The 24,490-nt window shown below is 38.2% G+C and overlaps 1 protein-coding gene across 2 annotated transcripts in view; it reads left to right on the forward strand.

Moving 5' to 3' along the window:
• Window positions 1-24,490, forward strand: part of LAMA2 (laminin subunit alpha 2) — a 388,723-nt gene that overhangs the window by 233,592 nt on the left and 130,641 nt on the right. For both annotated transcript variants that reach the window (XM_084284185.1, XM_084284186.1), the window contains 5 exons: window positions 6,097-6,308; window positions 10,692-10,798; window positions 15,194-15,374; window positions 19,451-19,587; window positions 22,159-22,395. In XM_084284185.1, the coding sequence (XP_084140311.1) occupies window positions 6,097-6,308; window positions 10,692-10,798; window positions 15,194-15,374; window positions 19,451-19,587; window positions 22,159-22,395 (874 nt within the window). The remainder of the gene's footprint in view (window positions 1-6,096; window positions 6,309-10,691; window positions 10,799-15,193; window positions 15,375-19,450; window positions 19,588-22,158; window positions 22,396-24,490) is intronic.

Consider the following 24,490-nt stretch of genomic DNA (forward strand, 5'->3'; position numbering starts at 1 on the left):
TTGGCACTTCCACAAGCTGCTTGCAGAATTTTCCAACGTAAACCCTAGAAAGATAAGGCCTCTGAATGAAGACTTAGAGTATTCAGGCTGAGATGGGGAAAAGTAGGAATGAACCAAAAGAAAGAGCCAACCAAGAAAGCAGAAACCTGGTCGTATGCTGTGAGTCACCATCTAGTCCTGTCTTTCCAAATCACATTTACAACTACTTCCTTTTAAATCCCCTATTGTGCTATATCTGTCCTAAAGTGAGAGTGCAGGCTGTCACCTGTTTCCACCCATCATCACTGAGTCTGCTCCTGCTGAGTACTATTTCTGCCTGTCTTTTCCTGTCTGTCTTGGAAGTCATCACCCTTCTTTCAGCTAGTGGGCTGTGAAGTTAATGACGGCAGGAATAAATCACATCAAGAGCACTTTGGTGGCAGTTTGTCAATGCAGGGTCATTGACAGCTTCCATTAGCAACAAGTGCTATTTCTGAGTGGAGCACAGGCTGTAGATGCAATAGGAGAAAATCTGAATAAGTGGCAGGCTTCGATTTTTAGCCTGATTTCCTAAGGAAATGAGGCTAGTGTGATCTTTTTGTGCATGTCTGTCTGGCTACCCACAGAAACATTTGAACTTGTAGGTCAATTTCAATCAAATTTGACAGAAGGTAGGAGGTCTCAACAGTAACTGTTCCTGAAAGTTTTGTGAGAAGAAGTGGCTGAATAGAGGTTAATAAATCAGGACATGTCATAGCTAAAGGAGAGAAAGAATACTGTGTGAACTCGCACCTGATTAAACAGGAGAGAGAGGAAGAATATTAAATGTCCTGCTCTTAAGAAAACTTTCACAGGGCAAGGAAAAAGCAGTGCTGTAGCCTGAGGGATTGCACACTGCTGTATAGCAACATCCTGCTGTAAATAATCAGCCCTTACTCTTGTAACCACAGGATATAAATATGTTGGAAATTAAGCCATTAATTCCAATGCTCACAGAACTATTTGCTTTCAGTTGTAACAAGTTGCTTGGAAATGCCCACTGCTGTCAATAATAATGAACAGAAGAAAGCATGTTGCCTTTTGCTATTAATAGTGATTGTATAATTGCTAAAAGTGTTTACATGGAATTCTTGGTCATTTTAGCAACTGCAAAGTGACAACTGATCTGAGCCACATGATTCTTTAACTGGACAGTCCTAAATTATTATGAAGTGCAAAGTGTCATATAAGTGAATATATGCATTACTATACTTACTTTGCCTCCAAAATCATCCTTCACTCCTTAGGGAGATAAGATTTTATTATTATTCTTTTAACACTTGAGTTGTAAAATGTCAAAAAAATTGCTGCTTCTGTCACTTGGACTTCTCAGAAAAATGTTGCCAAAATTGCTCAAAGTTCTGAGGGGTCTGGCTCCTGACAGACTCCACAAAAATAATTGAAGATATAAGCTGTGTGGGGAGTTACCAGCTATCTTTAAGTGTAGAGAAAGCCTGACTTCTCTATTTATTCTTTTTCCCCGAGAAATGAGATTGATGTTCTTCCTTTGCTCACTGCCCACTTTCACAGTGGTAGGATAGGCAATCTCCTAACTCTGTGCAGGTGTATGAGTGTCAAAAATGTGATTCGAGACCATCATATTTACAGGATTTTGCTGTGTATTTGCCAACTATGTAGCCTTGGTACAAACAAGAATCCAAAGCTTTAGGGGAATTAAACAAAATGGGTGAATCTAACTTCTCCTTTAGTACTCCTTCATTTATGAATACAGTTTGAGCAACCTTTTCCTCTTAGAAAGGGATATAAGAGTTTTGTATAACTAAAGTGGGAAGAAAAGAATGAGCTGGTTTGCATCCTTCCTCCTCTCCCCACTGTTCCACAGATCTAGCACACAGTGCCACCAGGCACAGTCTCTTGTGAGTCCCTCGGCTTCAATCTGGTGCTGCTTCTAGCTAACATAATTTTTTCCCTAGTGCTAGAAGTACAAGCCAGTATTGCAGTGCTGATGGGGAAAAAAAAAAAAATCAAACATTCAGGAGATTTTATAAACCAAATGTGTTGTGCAGGATTATTTACAGGTTGCAAAGGTAGGCACTCTGACATTAGAAAATGCAATCACAGAATCACAGAATTTTCTAGGTTGGAAGAGACCTCAAGGTCATCGAGTCCAACCTCCAACCTAACGCTAACAGCCCTCCACTAAACCATATCCCTAAGCTCTACATCTAAACGTCTTTTGAAGACTTCCAGGGATGGTGACTCCACCACTTCCCTGGGCAGCCTGTTCCAGTGCCTCACAACCCTTTCAGTGAAGAAGTTCTTCCTAACATCTAACCTAAAACTCCCCTGGCTCAACTTAAGCCCATTCCCCCTCGTCCTGTCACCAGGCACGTGGGAGAACAGGCCAACCCCCACCTCGCTACAGCCTCCCTTGAGGTACCTAAAAAGAGCAATAAGGTCACCCCTGAGCCTCCTCTTCTCCAGGCTGAACAAGCCCAGCTCCCTCAGCCGCTCCTCGTAGGACTTGTTCTCCAGGCCCCTCACCAGCTTCGTCGCCCTTCTCTGCACCCGCTCAAGCACCTCGATGTCCTTCTTGTAGCGAGGGGCCCAAAACTGAACACAGGACTCGAGGTGCGGCCTCACCAGAGCTGAGTACAGGGGGACGATCACCTCCCTAGCCCTGCTGGTCACACTGTTTCTGATACGAGCCAGGATGCCGTTGGCCTTCTTGGCCACCTGAGCACACTGCTGGCTCATATTCAGCCGACTATCCACCATCACTCCCAGGTCCTTCTCTGCCTGGCAGCTCTCCAACCATTCCTCTCCCAGCCTGTAGCTCTGCTTGGGGTTATTGCGCCCCAGGTGCAGGACCCGGCACTTGGCCTTGTTGAACTTCATGCAGTTGACCTCAGCCCATCGGTGCAGCCTATCCAGATCCTCCTGCAGAGCTTTCCTACCCTCAAGCAGATCGACACACGCACCTAACTTGGTGTCATCTGCGAACTTACTGAGGGTGCACTCGATGCCCTCGTCCAAGATATATATTTATGACTGATCATACGACAATAACATGTGAGTTAAGTTTTTAACTGCACATTCACAGGCTATTCCTCTGCAGGGCTTTTCCCCAGTTTCGTACAGAGTTTGGATGCACATAAATTTCAAAGCAACTGTAAAAATAGTAGTTCCAGACTTTCAAGTGTTTGCATTTGCAGCCTAAATTAACTCAGTCTCAACTTTGCTTTGTTTGTTTGTTTTCCTCAAATAAACATAAAGAAATGTATACAATAGTGCTTGTGTGCATATACATACTGCCACATGGTCTGCAGTGAAGAAAATTCACTCCATCCCATCCAGAACCAGTACACATATATTCACATACATGTATATATTAGCCCTGTATTTGGCACCAGTTATGCCAAATAAAAAGAGTCACAGGTCACATCTACATTTGATGCTGAAGGTGAACATAGAGAGGGAAAGAGAGAAAAATACAGAAACATTTTTGAATGTCTTTGTTCCCTGTTTTTACTCCTATTTCTGTTTGGTTTTGCTTTGCTTTGTATTTTTTCATCTCAGGAGTGTTCCATTGTACCTTGTGATAATTTATAAGATAAGTGTTTTCTCTATTGCATAAATGTAATTTTCCATGCCACATAAATTTTTGTCTTTTCAATATGGATTTTCCCAAACATATAATGCTTTGTGTCTGGACAGAGTAGCTGAAGTAGAAATGTCCTTAAGGGAAAAAAAGGTGAAAATAGTGAAAGTGGATTTTTTAACCTTTACCTCCAGCTTCAGAAGTGGGAGAAAGAGTAGATGAATTTACACGTAAATATGTGCATACAGTGTTCTGTTAAAGTTTAACTGGTTTGCCCCTGCTTTCAAGATCTGATCATCATGAATCTGGATTCAAGAAATAAGTATGTGTTTAAATAGAATGTATGTGATGGCAGTGGGTTTTGCTAATTTTAATTAGCAAAGTCTAAACTGATGAGAAAAAAAAAAAAAAAGTTATCAAGGTCCCCTGCTATTAATAGAGTAGAATGATTAGCAGTGCATTTCTCACAGACTGCTGGAGATTTTTTTCTGTGAACTGCTTGGTAAGTTTCTGTGAATGCTATCAGATACAGAAGTAACCCCTAAATGAAAGGGGAAGAGGAAAATGAATAGACATCAAGTGAAGTTAAATAGATTAGTAGTATCAAAAGATAAAGTTTTATGCCAAATTTGCAAGCAGTTAGAAAGATCTCAGCAAAGCACGGGTGAACTTAGCACTTTATCTAACTTAAAATAACATTCTGCATCAACTATCCAGTTATTTTTAGGCTTTGCTAAATCATGGCTATTAATTGTTACGTATATTGAGAGATTCACGGCCTTTGTAATTGAGATGTCATCTCTGGGAAAAAAAAAAAAAGTCAAGTTGTCTTTGGCAAAAGTGCGTCTAAAATCAGTTTTTGTTGTTTTTTTTTATTATTATTATTGCTGAGATATTCTCCATCCAAGGAAGAAATATCTATTTCTTAGCTGGGAATACAAGGAGTGCAATATGTGGCTACATTCGTGACAGGTTCTGAAAATAAAATGCATGAATTATTCTAATGACAAGATTTTGATGTACTGTTGTTATGGGGAAGTAGTTGTGATAGATGGCTATGCCAAGGGAGTAAAGCACAGTGGTGGGCTAGATGGTAAAAATTGTACTCATGTAATTGAGTGCTTATATGCACCCAAACCACTGGATTATTTGTATAACCTATTCATCTGTGGTCTGCATTTTGGATATTTTTAGAGAACAGAAATAATCCTACCCTGATTAGCATCTTACTACAAAAATAATGTTCAACTAGTTCTAGCTATAAATTCCTTACTAGTCTCTAATCCATTTTTATAATTTTTACTAAAGATATTGAATAATATTTAATGAATGTTCAAGCTCTTTTGTTTGGGATCTGATTGCAAGTTTCATGGGATATTCTGGATGCGAGGAAAAGGATTAACTTGATAAGCATAAAGGGAAAAGGGTGAAAGCATTGTGGAGCTCTGTGTTTCCGTATTAGGATGCTACCCAAAATCCTTTCTCGACCTTACCACCCAGTACTATTACAAAGCAGAGGAGATATCTGTGTACATCAAAGCCGCGTTTGAACTTACTTAAAATAGCAGGAAACATTAATTTATGTCATGTGGCTCATGTACCTTGCCTTCTTTACGTTAATTGAAGTTCATCTGAGATGAACATGAATAACTTCATTAGCTGGAACTGAGTATTTTTTCTTTTTCTTCACTATCTACAAGTTGCTCTTACTGTGAAGTGTGAGCAAATGTAATAGAAAGTGAAAGCAGACCAGAATATAAATAGGAAATAGGCTGTGAGATGAGTAGAAATTTGCTCTAAATACACACTCATGTTCAGTCAGATTCACCAACCTGTTTTACATGGTACTCACAGAAAATTGCTAGTAGGCAAGGTGGAAAAGAAGGTGATATTTTTAAATGTCTCTGTTAAAATATGAAAGGTATAGGACACACCATCATAGCTCCAATGATAATAAAGAATCTTTTTGCTACCTGCCTATACAATTAGCAGTTGTAAAGTAATCCATTAATTAAATGACAATGCAGTAGATTAAGGAAAGGCTTAGGGGAGCATCTTGTTAGGTAAATAACTTTATGTCTGTGTTACTTTCAAACCTATTTTCCTATACCAAATAAGTTTTTAAGGGGGAGGGAGAAAATATTTGAGTTTTCTGGTAAATGCATACAGAAGAATATCTAGACATAAAGCGCTGAAATACAAAGCCAATCTAACACAGACCTAAATTCCTCTAGAGCACCAATAGACAGATTTCTTATTATGCTTTGTCTTGTCTTCAGTACCAGTGACAAGATTTTTCTTCCACTGAAATCTAATTACTAGCAGAACTGGCAGGATTTCAGCTGGTACTGTATCTACAGTGTTGTTAAAAAGGAGAAGGAGGGAGAGAAAAAAGACACTTAAAAATATTTGAAAGAAGATCAAATAATTTTTAGTGATTAGTGAGGCAACAAAATTAAATATTTCTAATAAGGGGATTACTTAATGGTCATAACTTCTGATGTCTTTTACCTTAGGTGTGCAGAAGGCTATTTTGGACAGCCTCTAGTACCAGGGGGATCATGCCAACCATGCCAGTGTAATGACAACCTTGACTTCTCCATTCCTGGCAGCTGTGACAGCTTGTCTGGTGCTTGCCTGATATGTAAGCCAGGTACAACAGGCCAATATTGTGAGAGGTGTGCTGATGGATATTTTGGCGATGCTCTTGATGCAAGGAACTGTCAACGTAAGTCATGAACTTTTACTGCTTCTGACAGAATTGATCTATTCTGTATCTGTGTTCCTGAGAGGAAGAATGCACTTCTGTATGCGTGCACAGGAGAAATGATACTTATACCTCTAATAATACTGCTTTATTTGCATCTGCATTTGGAAAGGGAGATTTCAAAATAAACAGAAGGAAGAACCTATTACAAAGCTTCCTGCTGTAGTTGAAGCAGTAATGAAGCAGACATGGAACAAACCTAGGAGAATGGAGCTCTGCGTGGATGCAAAAGGTTATGCTAAATGTCACATCTACAAAAATAAATACAAATAAATAGAAATGCTCTAAGTCAGCGAAATCTCATTAACTAGTGAGATTGGTGCTGAAAGGAGGGGGGAAAGATAGGAGAGAAGGGAGGAAGGAAGGATTTTTCAGTTACTGTAGGGTCCAAATCTGGCAAAACTTGGGACCTCCTTCCCACCCACATGACATCAGTAAGTGTTGGAAGCTGCTGCCTCTTACAGGACACAATTCTCCCCTCTCCTGCAAGGTTGAGCCTACTAGGTCCTGTTGAATTTTCTAAGGTGCTGTGGAGAAGGATTCCTGGCACTGCAACAAGCTACCATTGTACCACTGTACCATGTTGTTAAACTATAAGCCCCAGCTCCAGAGTCAGCTTTCCACACTGTGATCGCATGAAATCATGGAGAGCACATGTAGGAGCAGGAGGTTTTGCTTCTGTAGGAGGCAGTATCTCCCACTGAGTCCTAGCTGGCAAAATTCAGAACACAGCTATTAAACAGAACAAGTGCTTTTAGCTTAAAAACATCCACATACTCTTCCACCTCATTCTGAGGAATGGAATAAAACAGATTATAAGATCTCCTGAAAAAGCAGAGTATTTTATTTCACTGTCACTAGGATTTAATTCTCTTCTTTCATTGGAATAAATGCAGAGCCACTCTATTGAGTATGAAGGTTTAATATCAGGATAAAATTATGCCAGTAAAAATCAGCAATAAGCACTGTCTTAGTGCTGTGTGTGTAGGAACACAGGGACTAGTTCTTGCAGGGTATGTTGCAAGCACAGAAGTCTGATCCACTGGCATCCATCTCCAAAATTTGCTCTACTAGGGGGTTGCAGTTTGATACTCAGTATACAAGGTAACATTGGACCACCTAAGACTAGATGGGAACCACAGAGATGCAGAACATAGCCAGGTTTCTCAGCTAAGGCTAATAAGCACTGATACAGGTAAAATGATAGACGGCCATGGATACACATACCTGTGTAAATGCTTTTTATAGCTACTTGATACAGTGCTGGATAAAAGTTGGACAATCTCTGCACTAGTTAATAATTTATGACGAATGATGTCATAGAAGTTAGGGTGTTAAGTCCATAATGTGATTTAAAAAGCAGTGCATTTCAAAAATCATTGTTTCCAGTAGCTTTTCACCATTCCTGAGGCATCGACAGGACTGTTACTTTAAACATTTCTACAGCAGCAGCAGCTGCATGGGAAAGAGATGTAATATGAAGAGAGTTCAGAAAGCATACAATTAAAAATAACAAGTATTAAAAATAAATACATATTTAATGTAGAATTACAAGCTTTGCTTTTGTTGTTAGTATCACTGACAAAGAGAGCCCTATAATGTATTCATAGCCTTGTGCTCACAGTTACCTTGCATTCATCTACTCTCTGCCTTTCATGTGGGTTTTCTTTTTTTGCATATGATTTTCTTATTTCCTTTGCCGACTTTCATGAAGTTTGCCCTGCAGCTACAATATCAGTGGGACTGTGCCTTTACTTTGTTGTTTTCAATTTCATTCCTTATTAAAAAGCCAAATCCAAGAGTATTGCAAAGCATGAATTTTGCTCTCAAATTATTGTTTGAAATGTTCCTTGCTCTTTCTCAGTACAGTGCCATCATCATGTGCATTAACCATTTCAAATGACAGTACAACTTTATATCACCATAGCATTTCTGAATTTCTTGGTGTATCTGTACAAAATTATAAATCTAAGAACACAGAGCAAATGTCCTAGGCTTATTTGATTTGATTCTTGTAGGTTGTTTTTTGGTGTGAAACAGCACAGTGTGCTGAAGCAAATAGCTAGAGGTTGTGCTGATGGTAGTAGAGCTAGGTAACATGAGATGAATTAAAGGAAATATTCAAGTGTGCTTATGCACCAGTGCATAGGTATAACTCTTGGAGGGGAATAAGCATGTAGGTTGATTATAAATACAGACTCAAATATTTATACAAATCAAGAGAGAATAAGACAGGTCTTAACCAGTATCATCCTGGGAGAAAGTAAGACAAATTTCTTTGTATTGTATTATAAGAATATATAACAATTATATCGAGTATATGATATAATTGTTATGATATGATATGATATGATTTGAAGTAATATATAGTATTACGCTCAGTTTATAAAAACAGTATTTTTTATTATTCTTGTGATTTCATATTCCTGATAATTGAAAAGATTCAATATAGAAAGACTTAGGTTTTTGAGATCTGTATAAAAAAGTTGGTGAAATACTAGCTGTTAATTTGCATTGATAATTGTGTTTTTGTGTGTTTGGGCTTACACATCATCTTTCACTGTTGACCGTTGTAATTAGGAAGATACTCTAAATGTGTATACATAATAGTCATTGCTGTGCACAGTTTGGATTATCAGTAGTATTAAAACATAAATATTATGTTAGTTGGTAAGGAAGAGGAATACATACAGGATGAAAGAGGTGAACATCATTTACCAGACTGAGAAGAGAGCCCAAAATATTTCTATTTATTTCTTTTTAGTTTATTGTATGTTTATCTTTGTACTATATTGTTGTTATGTGCTCTCAAAGATATATCTTTGCAAATATTTGAGAAATAAGGACGTGAACAGACTGGCAAGCCATAAAGTCACCTTCATACAAAAGAAGTAGCTTGTGCATAATACCTCAAAAGTGAGGAGACAACCAGAAAAAAGATCCTTTCAATTCACAGTATAGTACGTCCAATGAAGTCATGAGGAATATCCTCTTGTAATAGTCTCTATATAGAAAAAAAACATAACCGTTTTGTCTCTAGTGGCACCTTGTGACATGCAAGTATGTGACCACCATGTGTTAATTGTTGAGGCTCTCAAGTGTTTCTTGAAATGAAGTTGTCAAGTTAAGAAAAAGACCAACACATGTCAGGGCACTGCAAGAAGGGAAAATCTGGATTGCAGCCTGTTTCACAAAGTAGATTGGTAATAAATATAGAGATGTAGATTCGTTCCCCTCTGGGGAAAAAAAGGACACACAGGAACTAGTTCCTGCTAATGGAATTGGTGCCTGAACAGTCAAGAGTTGCCGTGACACACAGTTGTGTCCCTCCTTTCGGTATTTTGAGTGCTGAAGAGATTTTTCTAATCTCTACATGCCAAAAGAATTGTGGTCAAAGGATATAAAGGGTGATAGAACGCTTCCCAAATATTTATCTTCTCCCAACACGTGAGCATTTAGGAACTAAAAGCAGTGGTGGTTGGTGGTTATTGTTGTTTTTAATAAAAAAATGCAGTTCCTTCTCACTGCTGTTTTAAATCCCTAGGTAAGTTCTGTGACAAGTTAGGCTGGTCAGTTGGGTTACATTTCTTCTTCAAGCTCTGATGCTGTTGCAGGGGCAAAGGTACTGGTCAGGTATTGGAGCAGGTAACGCTCAGTCTCTTTTTCAGCTGTACTCCAGGGTCATGCCTGTGACAGCCCAGGGTTTGAGTGAGGATGTTACTGCTCCATAAGAAGGCACTTGGAGGCAATCTTCTTCTCATTCCTTCTCTTCCCACCCAGCATATGGACATGGGCTGAACTCCAGGGCAGCAGGACCAGCTGATGCAGCAGTATCTACCATAGCTAAATCCCATAGAGACCATGGGGAAGAGTCTATGCCCCTTTTTTTCCCCTCAGTGTCACCCTGCCCATTGCAAGTTTTGGGACAGTGACCTGGCTGTTCTGAGACTGAGAGCACCCCTTGTTCCCCACCACCCCATTTGCCCCCAAATTTAGTACTTATTAAAGCATAAAGGCAAAGTTGTTACTCTTCTGAAACCTTCTAACTTCTTCATTACACACTCAGTAATGTTCTCTAAACATCCTCTTTTGATCTGAGAGGTGCGTAGAAAGCAGGTTGTTTTATGAAGTCAAAGCAAAATTTCTCAGGGCAATAACTGGGAGCATAATTCCACGTTACTGTGAGTAGGTAAACGTTTATTGTCACCTGCTTTCCTCAGACCTGCTTTCTTGGGTTCCTCAGGATAGCAAAAGCTGCACTGTAGACATTTGGCTATTAAAGCTAGCTTCAGTAGCATACGTGTTCCAGAAATACATTAACAGCTTCTCCTTATCTGTCTGTAGCCTGCCACTGCCACATCAATGGATCCATATCGGAGATCTGTGACTCCAAGACAGGCCAGTGTGAGTGTAAAGCCAACGTGATCGGTCGCCGGTGTGACATGTGCAAGGTGAGTGATGAGGAGTGATGCTTTGTTTAAATTTGCTTCCCTGCTTGACATAACCAAGTACAGTCTGGTTCCGGATTTTTTTTTTCTTTTTTGTTGATTTTTTTTTTTTTCATGTAAAGAACAAATAGGAATTGTTCTTATGTACAAAGAGAAAGATACAATGGCTGTTTTTAAAACGTTTTTCAAAGCTTTTCTAGAACAAAACACAGAACAAAAAATCTCCTTTTCTATGCAATGAATATATTTTAAGCGTCACTATACATATAAGTGCATTTTTTGTATGGTATGTACATTTCATATTTTGAAATTTCAATATAAATTAGTTAAAAGTATTGCACCTCTGGGTAAAAATCCCTCCATGAAAAAAGTTGCAAAATATCTGATAGCATCTGGTATTCAAAAAAGCAAAAAGCTCGTTTACTCCTGCTGTGATTATTCTGCTATTACTTTTTTTTTTTTTTTTTTTTTTTTCTCAGGGGTTCTTTTTGTATTGTCCAAATACTGCATAATTTTTGGTGAAAATGCCTTTTGCCTTGACGCTGTTTTGCTGTCACATAAATCACTGGAACAAAAAAAAAAACGTTTTTCATGAACTTTCACAGATTTCTTTAGGTTGCTAAGGAATATGTTATAAGTGTCTGTATGCTTCTCTGTTTCCGTATGAGGACTCATGGGTTAGGCCCTGCCCTCAGAACACCCTATGCACATATTTATTTGCACACTTAAAGCACATATATTTGTACATATACACAATATTTCTGTAAAAACCACAAGAATAATTTTCACCCTTTAAGCTGCATAATTTTTGACGTGGTTTTCCAGGGGAGAACATTCTCTTCTGGCATCTCTTTTGATACCAAATCACTGGTATCAATAAAATTTGCCACACATAGTATAGCATACATATAAAATATATCAGACTTGTTAATACAATATTGTCTGTTGCTTGGAATTAATCTATGTTTACTATTGCCTTTATTCCTGTGTATTCCTGCTTTGTTCAGTGTAGTTTCACTGCCTCTACTTTCTAACAGTGTTTACTTTCCATTCTTAAAGCCCAGCTACTTCTGGGCCCCAGAAAAGCTGTTTTGTATACCCTGTGGCTGCAGTGCATTAGGATCCATATCACTGCAATGTGATATGTCAGGAAGATGTATCTGCAAATCAGGATTCATGGGCAAACGCTGTGAAATCAGCAGACAGGTGCCTAAATTGAAAGAAAATGCACGAAGCAGTCAGCAGATCCGAGTCCCCCCTCGCAGATGGGGCTTCAGCAGTGCCAGTGGGTGCCCACGGGGCGCTTACCGGCCTGCTACTCCGGTAATCACAAACCGTGTGTATTGCATGGGCTGAAACCTCATATTTGCTTGTGGTGTGTGGTGGTTTTGTTTGTTTGTTAGTTTGGTTGGTTTGTTTTGTTTTGCTTTGCTTTGTTTTCCCCCTTTAAATAAATGTGCTACAATACATGAACTTATCGAGGAACACGCAGGCACAGAAAATAGGCTGCCGTTCAGGGTACTTTCCCACATCCAGGATTTGGCATAGTGCAAATATCAATACAGGCCAGAAGTCAAATACCAGAATAAGTCCAAAAGCAGCACAATCTTTTGTGCTGCTTTTTTTTTTTTTTTTTTTTTTTTTAAAAAAGTAGTATGCATAACATGTATGGGTAATACATCAGTGAAATCAGTGGGATATTCATGGCCTTCAGCAGAGCAAAAGTTCCTTCTCTAATGATTCAAGAACCAAAGTTACAAGTTCATGAGAAGAATCAGCTCCAGAGGCAAAGTGTTAAGATCTATCCTTGAAACATCAAACATGACTTGTTTAAAGTTCTCACTTGTGAATATGGACAGTTTGAACTATTTTTTATTTTGACCAGGCCAAGTGCTAGTTACTTGAATACAATTCACAAAATAGTGGTATTCATTGTTTATCACTTATCATCGTTTGTCACATACCAGTGAAGAAACTCTTTTATAATCCTAACATGATGTAATTATGATGCAACTGCTTCTAGCTGAGCAGTGCTTTAAGTATGTGGTGATTTTTGTGGTTTTTTTTTTTGTTTGTTTGTTTGTTTGTTTTGTTTGTTTCTTTGTTTTTCTTTTTTTCTCCCCTGCTACCAAAGGCATCTTGTTTGAAAAATACCTGGCAGTCTTCCTCACTTAGGCTCCAGGATTCATGCCTTGTTTGCTTGTATGGATTCCTTTGGCGAATGTGAGCTTTTACCTATTTAACATAAATTACATAACTGTATTGCCCACACAAATACTCAACATACACTGGTGCAGGGACACAATATAATACAATACTCAGAAAATTTATTGTGTTTCTTTGTTGTCATCCAGGATCTTACCTATTGTTCAGTAGATGTGATTCTCAGAGTTTCTGTGTATAAACAAGCTTTGCTGAGGGCTCAACGTGGAGACTTATCTTGGGGGTCTGCATGACTGATCAAAATGTTTTTCAATCTGCAAAGCTCATCACAGAATACAACCCAGCATGCTAGTGATCTTTTCTTGCTTCATGCAGTGTGGAGTGCTAGTGTATTGGACTGTTTTTCTGTTTTTCACTGTTATAAACAGAATTTATTAGATCCTATCAAACTTTCTATTGAGAGCTGAGCTGCATGCTGTGCATTGTTTGCTTCACTGTATTAATCTGATTGTCTGTCCTGAGGTTTTTGCATATTCGCAGTTCTGAGATTTTCTTCATGTGCAGAAGAAATCTTTAGAGATAGTCTGTATATTTAATTGAACATTGGAGTTTAATTACATGAGTTTGAGTATTCCTTTCTCTCTGATACACTGTGTTTTGTCAAGCTGAAGCATGTAATTGGCAAAACATTTCATTATAGAACTTGGAAATGAAGATCAGGGTAATTCCTTATTCTGTGTATAATCAAGCATTTGCTTAGTTTTGCATGAGTCTTCAGGCCAAACCCTGGCTGCATGTGGTATGTGTGGTCCTGTATTCTGATGCATGTTGGTCAATTCTCTGTGGGAATGTGAAACCTCAATATTAATCTCAGAGCTCAGGGTTGAGAACTTTTATGTGGAAACCTGCTGAATTCTCCGGGATTCCACCTATACAGGAAATTAGGTGTTCAATTGTGGAAGCAAACTCATGGAAAATGTAAGTCTGTACAGTGCAAACTTGAAAAATTTGTACAGATCTAGACTAGGTTAAAAACCAAACAGCACATGTTTGGGTCATGCAGTAGCACACAGTAAAGGTAATTATCTTCCACTTCAGTCCATTCATATTCATTACCATTGATTTAATTTATTTTTTTAATATCTCATTTTTAACATTTTACTTTCCTAGCAAACTTTCTGATAGATTTTTTCCATTGAATGTTTTAATATCAAATTCAACTTAAGCTATTAACAGGATATAGATTTCAGTATTCTCTGAGAATCATCGTACTTGTGAGGAAAAAAAAAGGTAGAAAAGTAATTGCATCTTAAATCATTCTAGCTCAAGACTGAACTCAAAAATAAATAAATAAATAACAAGTACAGTGTACTCTTAGGGGCCTCTGTAATAACCATACGGCCTTTAGGTTAGAAGATTCGTGAGGAAGTCCGTACTGCAGTATATACATGAAGATGTCTTTCCTTCTTTGCAAGTATACTTTTCTGCATTCTACTATTTGAGTTCACAGGGAAGTCTATTACTATAATTGATGACATCTCCTGTAATTTTGAAGGCACTGTAAGAATCTCATTCTTACACTTACACTTATCCCAAAGACAGTTTTTATCTCAAATAAGTAATTCCCATCATTTGCTTTTAATGCAAACAAATGCATTCTATCCACATTCTTCTAAAGTTATTCCTGAGAATTACTCAGAAGAAACATCCTCAAGTTACAGAATACTGTATATGGCCATTGCCCATGGTCAAAGGAGATAGAGAGTCTCTGAACAAGTAGAGTTTGGTTGAATCAATGTCCATTCATAGCTAAGAATTTTTGTTCATTTTCTTAGAAATTAACTCTACCTAACATAATCTTACAAGCCAGACACCAATGTATAGCTCCATCGTTCCACTTAGGTTAAGTGAAAAGTTTCTGAAAGCCAGTCTGAAGATCATACATAAAAACCTTGTTGAAATCATACTTAAGGAAACACAACCTCATAGGAGGTATGTTGCCTACGGAACATTCATTATAACATTAGGTAACATTCTGAAATTTTTATTCTTTTTCATCTGTGTAGGGTATAGTGCCCTTACCCCCTGTTTCACTCCTATAATTCAATTTGTTAAGAGTAGCATTTTAGTGTTCAAGAGGAAAAAATCACCCTGGTCTCCATACACCCTCAGCTTTTCCTTTTTTCTCCTGGTAATCCTTCCATGTACTAATTGTTCTTCCTTTCTTGGTGGCAGCCTGAAACATTTGGCTTACAGTCTTCAAGGGGTTGTGTTCCCTGCAACTGCAACTCATTTGGTTCCAAGTCCTTTGACTGCGATGGAGATGGGCAGTGTTATTGCCAGCCAGGAGTGACAGGAAAGAAGTGTGACCGCTGTGCTCATGGGTTTTACAACTTCGAAGAAGGAGGCTGTACTCGTATGTAAATTCTTTGTGGTCAATTGCAGATTTATTTATTTATTTATCTATTTCTTTTCTTACTAAGTTGACTGGTTTTGGATTACTTAACAAATTTCCTGGCAGGTAGGTGTTTCCATAGACAGCCTTGTAAATCAGTCAATTGGCAAGGAGTGTGATTGGCAAAAAGAAAAGATCAAAGCTATTCCTGCTATTTTACTATATATTCCTGCTATAGATACATATGTTTAGAATGAACAGGGGTGTCTTTTTCTCCAAGTACTTTCTGCCCAAAAAGTTCCTCTAATTTAGTTACGGCAAGGATATCATAGAAGGCTGATTAAGGTGCTTATGAATTCATGTCAGCTTGAAGGGATGTGAATAGAGGTCTTTTCCAACCTGAATGATTCTATGATTCTAGTTTTATCCCAAATTTTTTCACTGTCCTTACAAAGTTGATCCTTTTTTATTAAATTTCTGTACAGTAATATTTAGAGTATTGCTTACTTGTATACTTCTTGTGTACAACAAGATTTTCAGATAAAAACCTCTACTACGTCCATTGTGTAAGTACGGGAAAAGTGTGCTCTTCCAGATGCTGAAATTCTAGCATCAGACGTTAAATATTTCCAGACACTTCTTTACATTTGTGTTTGTTCTTTTGGAAATAAGGTCAAACATTGAAACAAATCCTTTCTGTCCTTAAAGCAATACAGGCTGCTAGATCAAAAATAATCTAGCCCATAGGTGTTCTCACAGAGAAATACTTAATCTTTGCTGTATTTTTAATGTCTCATAGATTCATTTAGGTCTGATCACAGGAACTGTAGATATTTGTCTAGTGAAGTTGGCTGCTGGGATGACAGAGTGGTGGTGATGGCCCTACAATGCATTCCTTGCTGATGGCTGAGTGCTGACAAACCAAGGACATTGCTGCTGTCATTCTTCAGGCCAAAGCAGTGGTATTCTTTCCAGAACCAGTAATCACCATCCCCAGTACCCTAGTCCTCATCGTTTTCCTTCAGGCAAGCAGTAGAAGCAGCAAGCCTGGCTCTCTGCCTTTTTTACTACCTTTTTTAATGGAAGAAACTTCTAGGCCTTGAGACCCACATCTGTGCAGCAACACTCATCTTCACCTGTAAAGCTGATAAACCTTGAGCCATGCTGGTTTACAGATCAGAACTTAAAACATTACTCTATGGTATTGTCTTCCATGAGAGGGAAGGGCTAAGAAAATATTTACCATGTTATAAAGTACCATGGTACCATGGAAAAGGGAAGGGTTGGTTCACAGGCTCACTAAGGCACTGAAAGAGCTTGAAATAAATTGCAAATGATATCTGCAGTCCTAAGCATCTTAGCACATAAATGGAGAGGGAGATAAAAACAAGCAAACAAACAAAACAAAAAAAAAAAACAACACACAGCTATAGATGATCTTAATGATTACTCTCTTATTCTAATATTTCACAGTTTAAAAGCACATCACTATTGTGAAATATTACAGAATGTTAATTTTTTACAGTTGGAAAAGGGAAATAATGGCAATTAACAAGATCTCACATTATGATTTTAACTGCTCATTTATCAAACATTTAAAGACCAAGTTTAAGGAACAGCGATGACATGGGAAAGTAGTGTAAATCCAAATAATATTTTAAATTAAAATGTATCTGCCTGTGGTCATCAAGTATTCTAAATAACCTCAACAGCTAAACGTGCTAAAGAAAATTAGATTTTTTAGAAATTCCAAAGTAACTACAACAGATGGAGAGGAATTCTGTTTTCAAAATGCTGTTTATTCCTCATTTATTTATAGTAGGCTTTTCATGTATTCCTTCAAATAACAAGAAATAAAAAAAATAAAAATAAAAATTAAATTATGAATCACAGAGAAAACGATAAATTTAATAGAAGTATATCAAATAATGCTAAGAAGGAATTGCACAAAAATGAATACTAGAGTGACGGTTAAGTATTGAATAAAATATTATACCTCTTTTATCTAGCTTTTATCCAAAAGAAATGTAAGTTGATATTTGTCCAATAAAAATCATAAAGTTCAAAACAAAACCAAAATTTAAAGAATCATTAGTTAGTGTTGACATTCTGGTAGTAAAGATACAAGAGAAATTCCTATTTCACTATTGCTTGCAGCAAATGTTTTGTATTTTTTTATCCATATTATTTTATTTTAATGATGATAAAAAACACAAAAACTATTGCTGTATCACACATCCCCCATTCCCCATACCTTTTGAATCCATTTTGGCTAAGAACTGGAAGTCCTTAGAAGTTACATTCAAAAACTTTAGTCTCCCAATGTGAGATGTATTTCTGAAACATCTGCAACCCACATTGTGTTAAAAGATTCTGTGTAGCATGTTTTCACATCTTGTTTTGGCAAGATTGAGGCAAAACTTACCATCTTCTTTGCATTAGTTATCTCATTTTGGAAGCACTGGTGGGGAAAAATTAAGTTGTTTGAAATTGTTTGAAATATAGATGTATGAGTTCCATCTTTGCACCTCTTTCATTACCTGCCTTTACTTTAAAATAGAATAGTTCAGCTGGAAGGGATCTACAAAGATCATGTGGCCTGACCACTTCAGGGCTAACCAAAAGTTAAAGCATGTTACTGAAGGCATTATCCAAATGCCTCTTGAACACTCACATCATGGGGCAACACTGATGCAAGGGGCATCAAACTATTTTGTATCATAAAGGCGAAGAACACAAATGCAGCCCTCAGCAGTGGAGCATTATGTTACACTGTCCTGTAACCATACTAACGGACAGATTAGTTCTCAGAAAGTGGTAAGTTGCCTATGATGCTTTTGCTCTGATCTCAGGGGTAATGTTGAGGGTGGGTATGCAAATAAATACACACCAGTTCTGCTCCTCAAAACAACTCGGTGTCTTGTGTTCCATAACTAGTCACTTGTATACTTTGAATCTGCATTTGTCACCAATGAATTGTTCCCTTAATAAATGCCTTAATATCAAAGGCCACTTTTGGAACCACTTCCAAACCCAAATTATTTTAATTGAATAAAATCTACAAAGAATTCCAGTTTTCTTTGAAGACATTGTTGTCCCACTGACAGAGCTGTAGCACATTCATGGTGCTTAGAAAAAGAATCCTTGATTTTATCATACATTCCACTGATTTTTTTCTGTTTATATACAGTCTTTTCCTAACTGTGTACTTGAGTATGAAAGCTGTATTTAAATCTGTGAGGAATAGTTGTTACACAGATGTGAGAGGCAGAGACCAGAGAATGCATAGTATAAGCAGAGAGCATGAGGACAGGGCATGTGCTCATTATTCAGTTGTTTTCTGGTTACTGGGAGAAAGTACCTTGTCTACTTCCAGTGTTCCCGGTTCCATTTTTAATACATTGCTCACACAGTCTGCCTCTTTCTCCAGATCTCTCTCTCACAAATTTATTGCAGAAAGAAAATGAATCAAGCTAAAGAGTTTCTCTAAGACCCAAATGATTAGGAAGTGTTGGTGAGAAGAGGATACAGAATGATGTAGTCTGAAAAAAGGAATAAGATGCAAAAAAAAAAAAAAGAAATTGAGACCTCTTTTCTGCCCTATAAGAAAAATCTGTTTACAGCAGCAAAAATTTCAGGAAATGGGCTCAGAGTGGTGGGAGAGGTGGCATAACATGCAGGTTCCCTGCACAGAGGGCCCAGAGGCTGCCAAGAGGTTGCCTCTTGCACAAGACAGCATGGCCTGGAAGGGACTTCAAGAGATCATTAGGTCGAACCAGCAATGCTCAGGCAGCTATGTCGTGGGAATGCACTCTGTTAGATGGCTCTGCCCTTCCACAGTCAGGGCCTTACTTTTTCATACGCTGTTCTCTTTGTAATTCCTTCAAACTCAGTTAGCTCAGCTGCACTGCTTCTGGTTTTAGTTTCTCTGGGTTTACCCTGCCTTTCCTGCCTGTCTATCTCTGTAGATAACTGGGAGTTCACTGCACAGTACAGTCTGTGGTGGAATGATCCTAACCATGTTACAGCCTGTTTTCCAGATGTCACGTAAAGGGGTAACTTTCACTCTTTTTTTTTTTTTTCTGTCTCCCATGAAGCCTGCGACTGTTCACGCTTCGGTAATAACTGCGATCCTGTCAGTGGCCGCTGTATCTGCCCTCCCAATACCATTGGAGAGATGTGTGACAAGTGCGCACCAAATCACTGGGGCCACGACATTGTCCGTGGTTGCAAGGTGAGCAGATCTTTATTTTCTCTCTGTGTGTCGCCTCTTTCCCGTTGGGTTAATATAGTAGTTTGTAGCTGGGACACAGTTTTAGGTTTGTACATCATTGTTTGTCTCTGCATTGCAAGTTCTGGTGTCAGTCAGACTATGGTTTTAGTGTTGGTGATCTTTTGCAGAGTGCAACAGACTCCCTCTCTCGGGTATGCAGCCTGTAACACCAAACACCCTGATTATACTGTACTTCTGTCATGCTCAATCTGTGCCCTGCTCGAGACTGATTTCTGTTGTTATAGCTGTGTTTAACATGATTGAGGAAATTACCAAAATATTATACATGGCAGAGACATATAGCTTCAGGTAACTGAGAGTGCCTTTACAGAATAAATTTACTTTAGCCCTAGCTGTGATGTCAGTGGGGATTTATACTTGAATTTGACTTGGGAAGGGCTTCAACTTGTGCCTAAGAGACAGTGAAGAGAGAAGAAAATAAACAGCAACTTTAGCTGTAAAATGTGTTTTCTTACTATTTTTTTTTAAAAGGAAAATAAGTCTTTTCATTAGCCTGTAAATCCTTCTTACTCCAGTGTTCGACCAAGTTTTGAAAAAGTCTGAAGGGGTGGGAAGAAGGGACAAGAAATAGGAAAACAGTAATAGTGTATCACAGAGGCCATGAAAGCTATTGATAACATCATACTCCTGAGTTAAGGGGAACAGTATTCAGTTAAGGCTGAAAACTAGTGACAATGAATGTTGTGTTAAGTTCAAATGCCTTCTCTCTGCCTTTCTTATTGATGACGAGGTATTTATAGTAGTGCTGCAATTACTCCAAAAAACTGTCTTGCCTGAACATGGCTATTAATGCACTTTCTTAAAAGCCTGTTTGTCATGTAGCTGAGGTTGCAAACTAATTATCAAGAACGTTTTCTTTTCTATATGTATAGAAAACTCCTCTTGTGAAACCTCTGTTGTGCTGCTGTGATATAGACTCTTGGCTTCTGAAGCCAGCCTAATGAGGTTGAAGACCTCTGTTTGAGCTCTGGAGTATATTCTCTGATTGTCTTTTATGTGAGCACATTAGTATGGCAGTTCCATGGCACCATCTAAATTAATAATGATCTATCAGCCCACATCTCTTTCAGTATGTTGCAGCTAATTTCTGCAAAGTGAGATGTGAATCTCCCGCTCATACTCTTTGTAGAAGATTTCCAGAGCTGTTGTAAATCAGGAGGATAGAGAGCTTTACATAAAATTGCTTGCTTGCAAAACACACATAACAACTGATTGTAATTTAGGTTTTGATATTGTACACTGAACTATTTCAGTGTATGGTGAACAATTTGCTTTCTAAGCTTTATGTTCAAATGTATCTTGTAGAATAAGGTTCTTTCTGTCACAAGATTTCATTTCTTAGGTTAGGTAGTTGTCTGGCAGTCTAACATTTAACCAGTAGTTAAACAGTTTCTCTTGCATTCAGTAAAAATTGAATTTGAATATTTCTTGTATAATCACTTCCTTTATAAATGGTCTTTTCAGAGCAGAAAAAACATGCTGTAAATACTCATATAATAAACAAATTTTCTTAGAAAATGTAGATTCATTTTCCTCCTCTCTTTTTCAGCTTTGTGTCCTTAATTTTAGCAAGTCTATCCATGTCAGTTACTGTGGTAACCTGTACTGCTGGCACCGAGTTTGCTACTGCAAGCTGAACTTATTCATATGAGATTCTTGTCACGCCAGTGATCACAGTGAATGTCCTGTGCTAACTTTGTAGTACAGTCACAGTAATAGCATTGAGGGATTCTTCTGTTCTTCAGGAGCCTGCAGCTTTCTCAGCTACTTGCTTCTGTACTGAATATCTAGATCCCTTGGAAAATTACATATTTCTCTGCATGCCTGCCTGTGAAACTCTTGTTCTGTGAGCAAGTTTACTTCCTAGTACACCAGAAGACTAAATATCGGTATTCCATACCATATAAATTGCTATCATCTAAGAGTCCTTCTTGACAGTTACCTAGCTATCTAGGTAACTATCAGAAGTTAGGTAGTTAGCCTGATGGATTAATAATAATCAATGCACTAGATTCCACTGGGACCCCTACTCCTGAGCAATTCCAGTTTTAGTAAAGTGGTCTGAACATGCCCTGCATCGGACTTGCATAGAAAGAACTTTTTAGAGGGCATTTAAAATTCTTAGGTTAACTTTGTCTGCAGAGTTGTCCTTGATCATGTTGGATTTATTTCATTTTACCTCACTGCCTAATTTATCAGTCATAAGTAAAATGTGTTCAAAAAAAAAAAAAAATAGCATTATAAATGTTTTAAGTATAATTTTTAGTGTTTTTAGTGTAATTGCTAGACCCTTGTTGAATAAAGATAGATGCCTAGCCATATAATTGATAAATTACATTTGGACGGTGGAAGTTCATTGCTGTGTAAAAACTATTTGTCAGTACTTGAAAGATCTGCGTTGTGGGTGTTGTTTTTTTTTTTTTTCTTGTTGTTGTTTTTGTATGCTTTTTGTTTTGTTGTTGTTTGTTTTTCAGAGCAAAGCTGAAATTTTCTCCTTGTTTCTCTTTTCAGTCCTGTGACTGCAGCCCCGTTGGAGCCCTAAGTTCTCAGTGTGACTTAAATACAGGCTGTTGCTTCTGCCGCCCAGAATTCTCAGGGGATAAATGCACTGAGTGCAGGTTGGGTTACTGGAACTATCCGCAATGTATTGCTTGTCAGTGTGTCCACTCAGGGACTGATCCACAGACCTGTGAGACAGAGTTGGGGAAATGCTCATGTGTTGATCGTACTGGCCAATGCAACTGCAAGGTAGGACAATAAAGGTTGTAAGCTGATCTTATTGACGCTGAGAAATTCACTCCAGAATTCCTTGGCATTTGTACTTGGTTATTTTTACAATGCCTGCAAACAAAGCTAGTTGTTTGTCGTAGTGCATTTGCTAATTGTTGTGGGAGGAGTCTAACATAAAGACTTAATTGCTCATCAGTTGTTTTCTCACACACTGACACTTGCCAGGATAGCATCCTCTTAGGCTCTTCTCTGCCTTTATATTGCTTCTTGGTCTTACAGAACTATTGCCAATTTAAAACATTCAATATGATTCTTGTTCAGACATTTGGCAAATTAAAAGCAAACACATCAGTAATAACAATATGCCACAGAGCTACTTCTTTATAGTACCTTGTCTTAGAGGGAGTCAACACCGATCAGTAAAATGAGTAGAATTCGCTGCAATAGTATCTGTTCTTCTGAGTAGATTGCATACAATACGAGATCACTGAAGTGGTGACTTCAGTAAGACTTTTGAAATCATCATCCACACCCTTCTTATTTGGAATTGTTCTTAGAAGAACTGCACACTTATGTGGGTTGAAAATTGTCTGGATTACTGGGCTTAAAGGGTGGTTTGAATCCAGAACAGCCAAGCACAGTTTGGTAACCGCCAAGCAGAGTTGGCCTAGGGCCAATGTCTTCATCATTGACCCAGGTGATGGGACAGGATTCACCATCAGCAGATTTGAGGATATTGCTGATTTGAAGGAAGTAGACATTGACGTACTGAACAGTAGAAATGAAATCCATAGAGGTAGTTGTAGAGAGTCATATGTCTCCCCTGAGCTTCCTTTTCTCTAGGCCTGTTTCCTCAGCCATTCCCCATAAGACTTGTGTTCCAGGCCCTTCACCAGATTTGTTGCCCTTCTCTGGACATGTCTTTTTTGTAGTAAGGGGCCCAAAAACTGAACACACTATTTGAGGTGCAGCCTCACCAGAGCCAAGTACAGGGGGAAGGCAAGCTGCATACTGAGCTGATTAGGGAAGAGATTGGCCAGCAGATGAAGGCAAGTCTTTATCCTCCTCTACTCAGAGCTGATAAGACTGCATTTGGAAATGGCACTTTTAAGTTTTGACACAAGAATGCTGAGAAGGGCTAAAATGAAACTTAAAGCAGATGATCTTTAAATATATACTGAGGGAGCCGGACTCTTCTTGTCTGCAATTAAATAAATAGATAAAAGAAGCTGAGGAAAAATGCAATAGCAGCCTACAGCAACTTTAAAGTGTCACTGCAAACGTGATGGATTTGAGTCCTTTTTTTATAGTAGCAAAAGATGTCCTAAGCATGACAGCTGCATATGGCAGCTTGGGAATTTTGGATTGGATATTGGGGAAAAAATCACTAGGAGGGTCACGCAGCATTAAAACAGATTATCCAGACAGGTTGTAAAATTCCCATTCTTGCAGGTTTTCAAACATTTGCTAGTGATTAGCCTGATCTAGCATTGATCCTCCTCAGGGAGGAAGTTTTTAAAAATGACCTTAAGAGATTCCTTTTGTGATTTTAATTTGTTCTTCTTCAGGGATTGCCCTGGTACAAAGAGCTAGTAAAATGGAAAGATGAATTTTAATGATATAATTGCCAGGTAATTCTTTTGCTAATTGCACACCAGTCACTTCATTCTGAGTTTAAAGCATAGGCTCAACTGTAGAACCAATTAGGTTGGAAGGGACCAAGGAAGATCATCAAGGTCAGCCCCTTGTTTGAAAGAGACTGCTGAGGTATTATTTCCAAGGATGGAGATTCTACAACCTCTGTGCAAACTGCTTGACCACCCTCCCATTTCTCTGGTGTGTTTGAAAAGAACATATCATGTTCTGTTTCCTAAATCCTGATTCATTTGATGACTGGACCATAACAAGTCTGAAGTGAGTGAATTGTTGGCAAAGGCAGTCTGAGAAAAAGTTGTTTCTCAGACTAATGAGCAGTGCTATCTGTCCTATGTCATCCACTGAAAGGGAAAAATAGAAGTGTCTCAATTATTTCAACTTCTCCTTGTATATGATGTGCTCCAGCCCCCCTAACCATCTTGGTGGCGCTTTTCTGAGTTAGCTCCAGTTTGTCAGT

Source organism: Netta rufina, assembly GCF_964035555.1.
Source record: "Netta rufina genome assembly, chromosome: 3".
NCBI classification, from domain to species: Eukaryota; Metazoa; Chordata; class Aves; order Anseriformes; family Anatidae; genus Netta; species Netta rufina.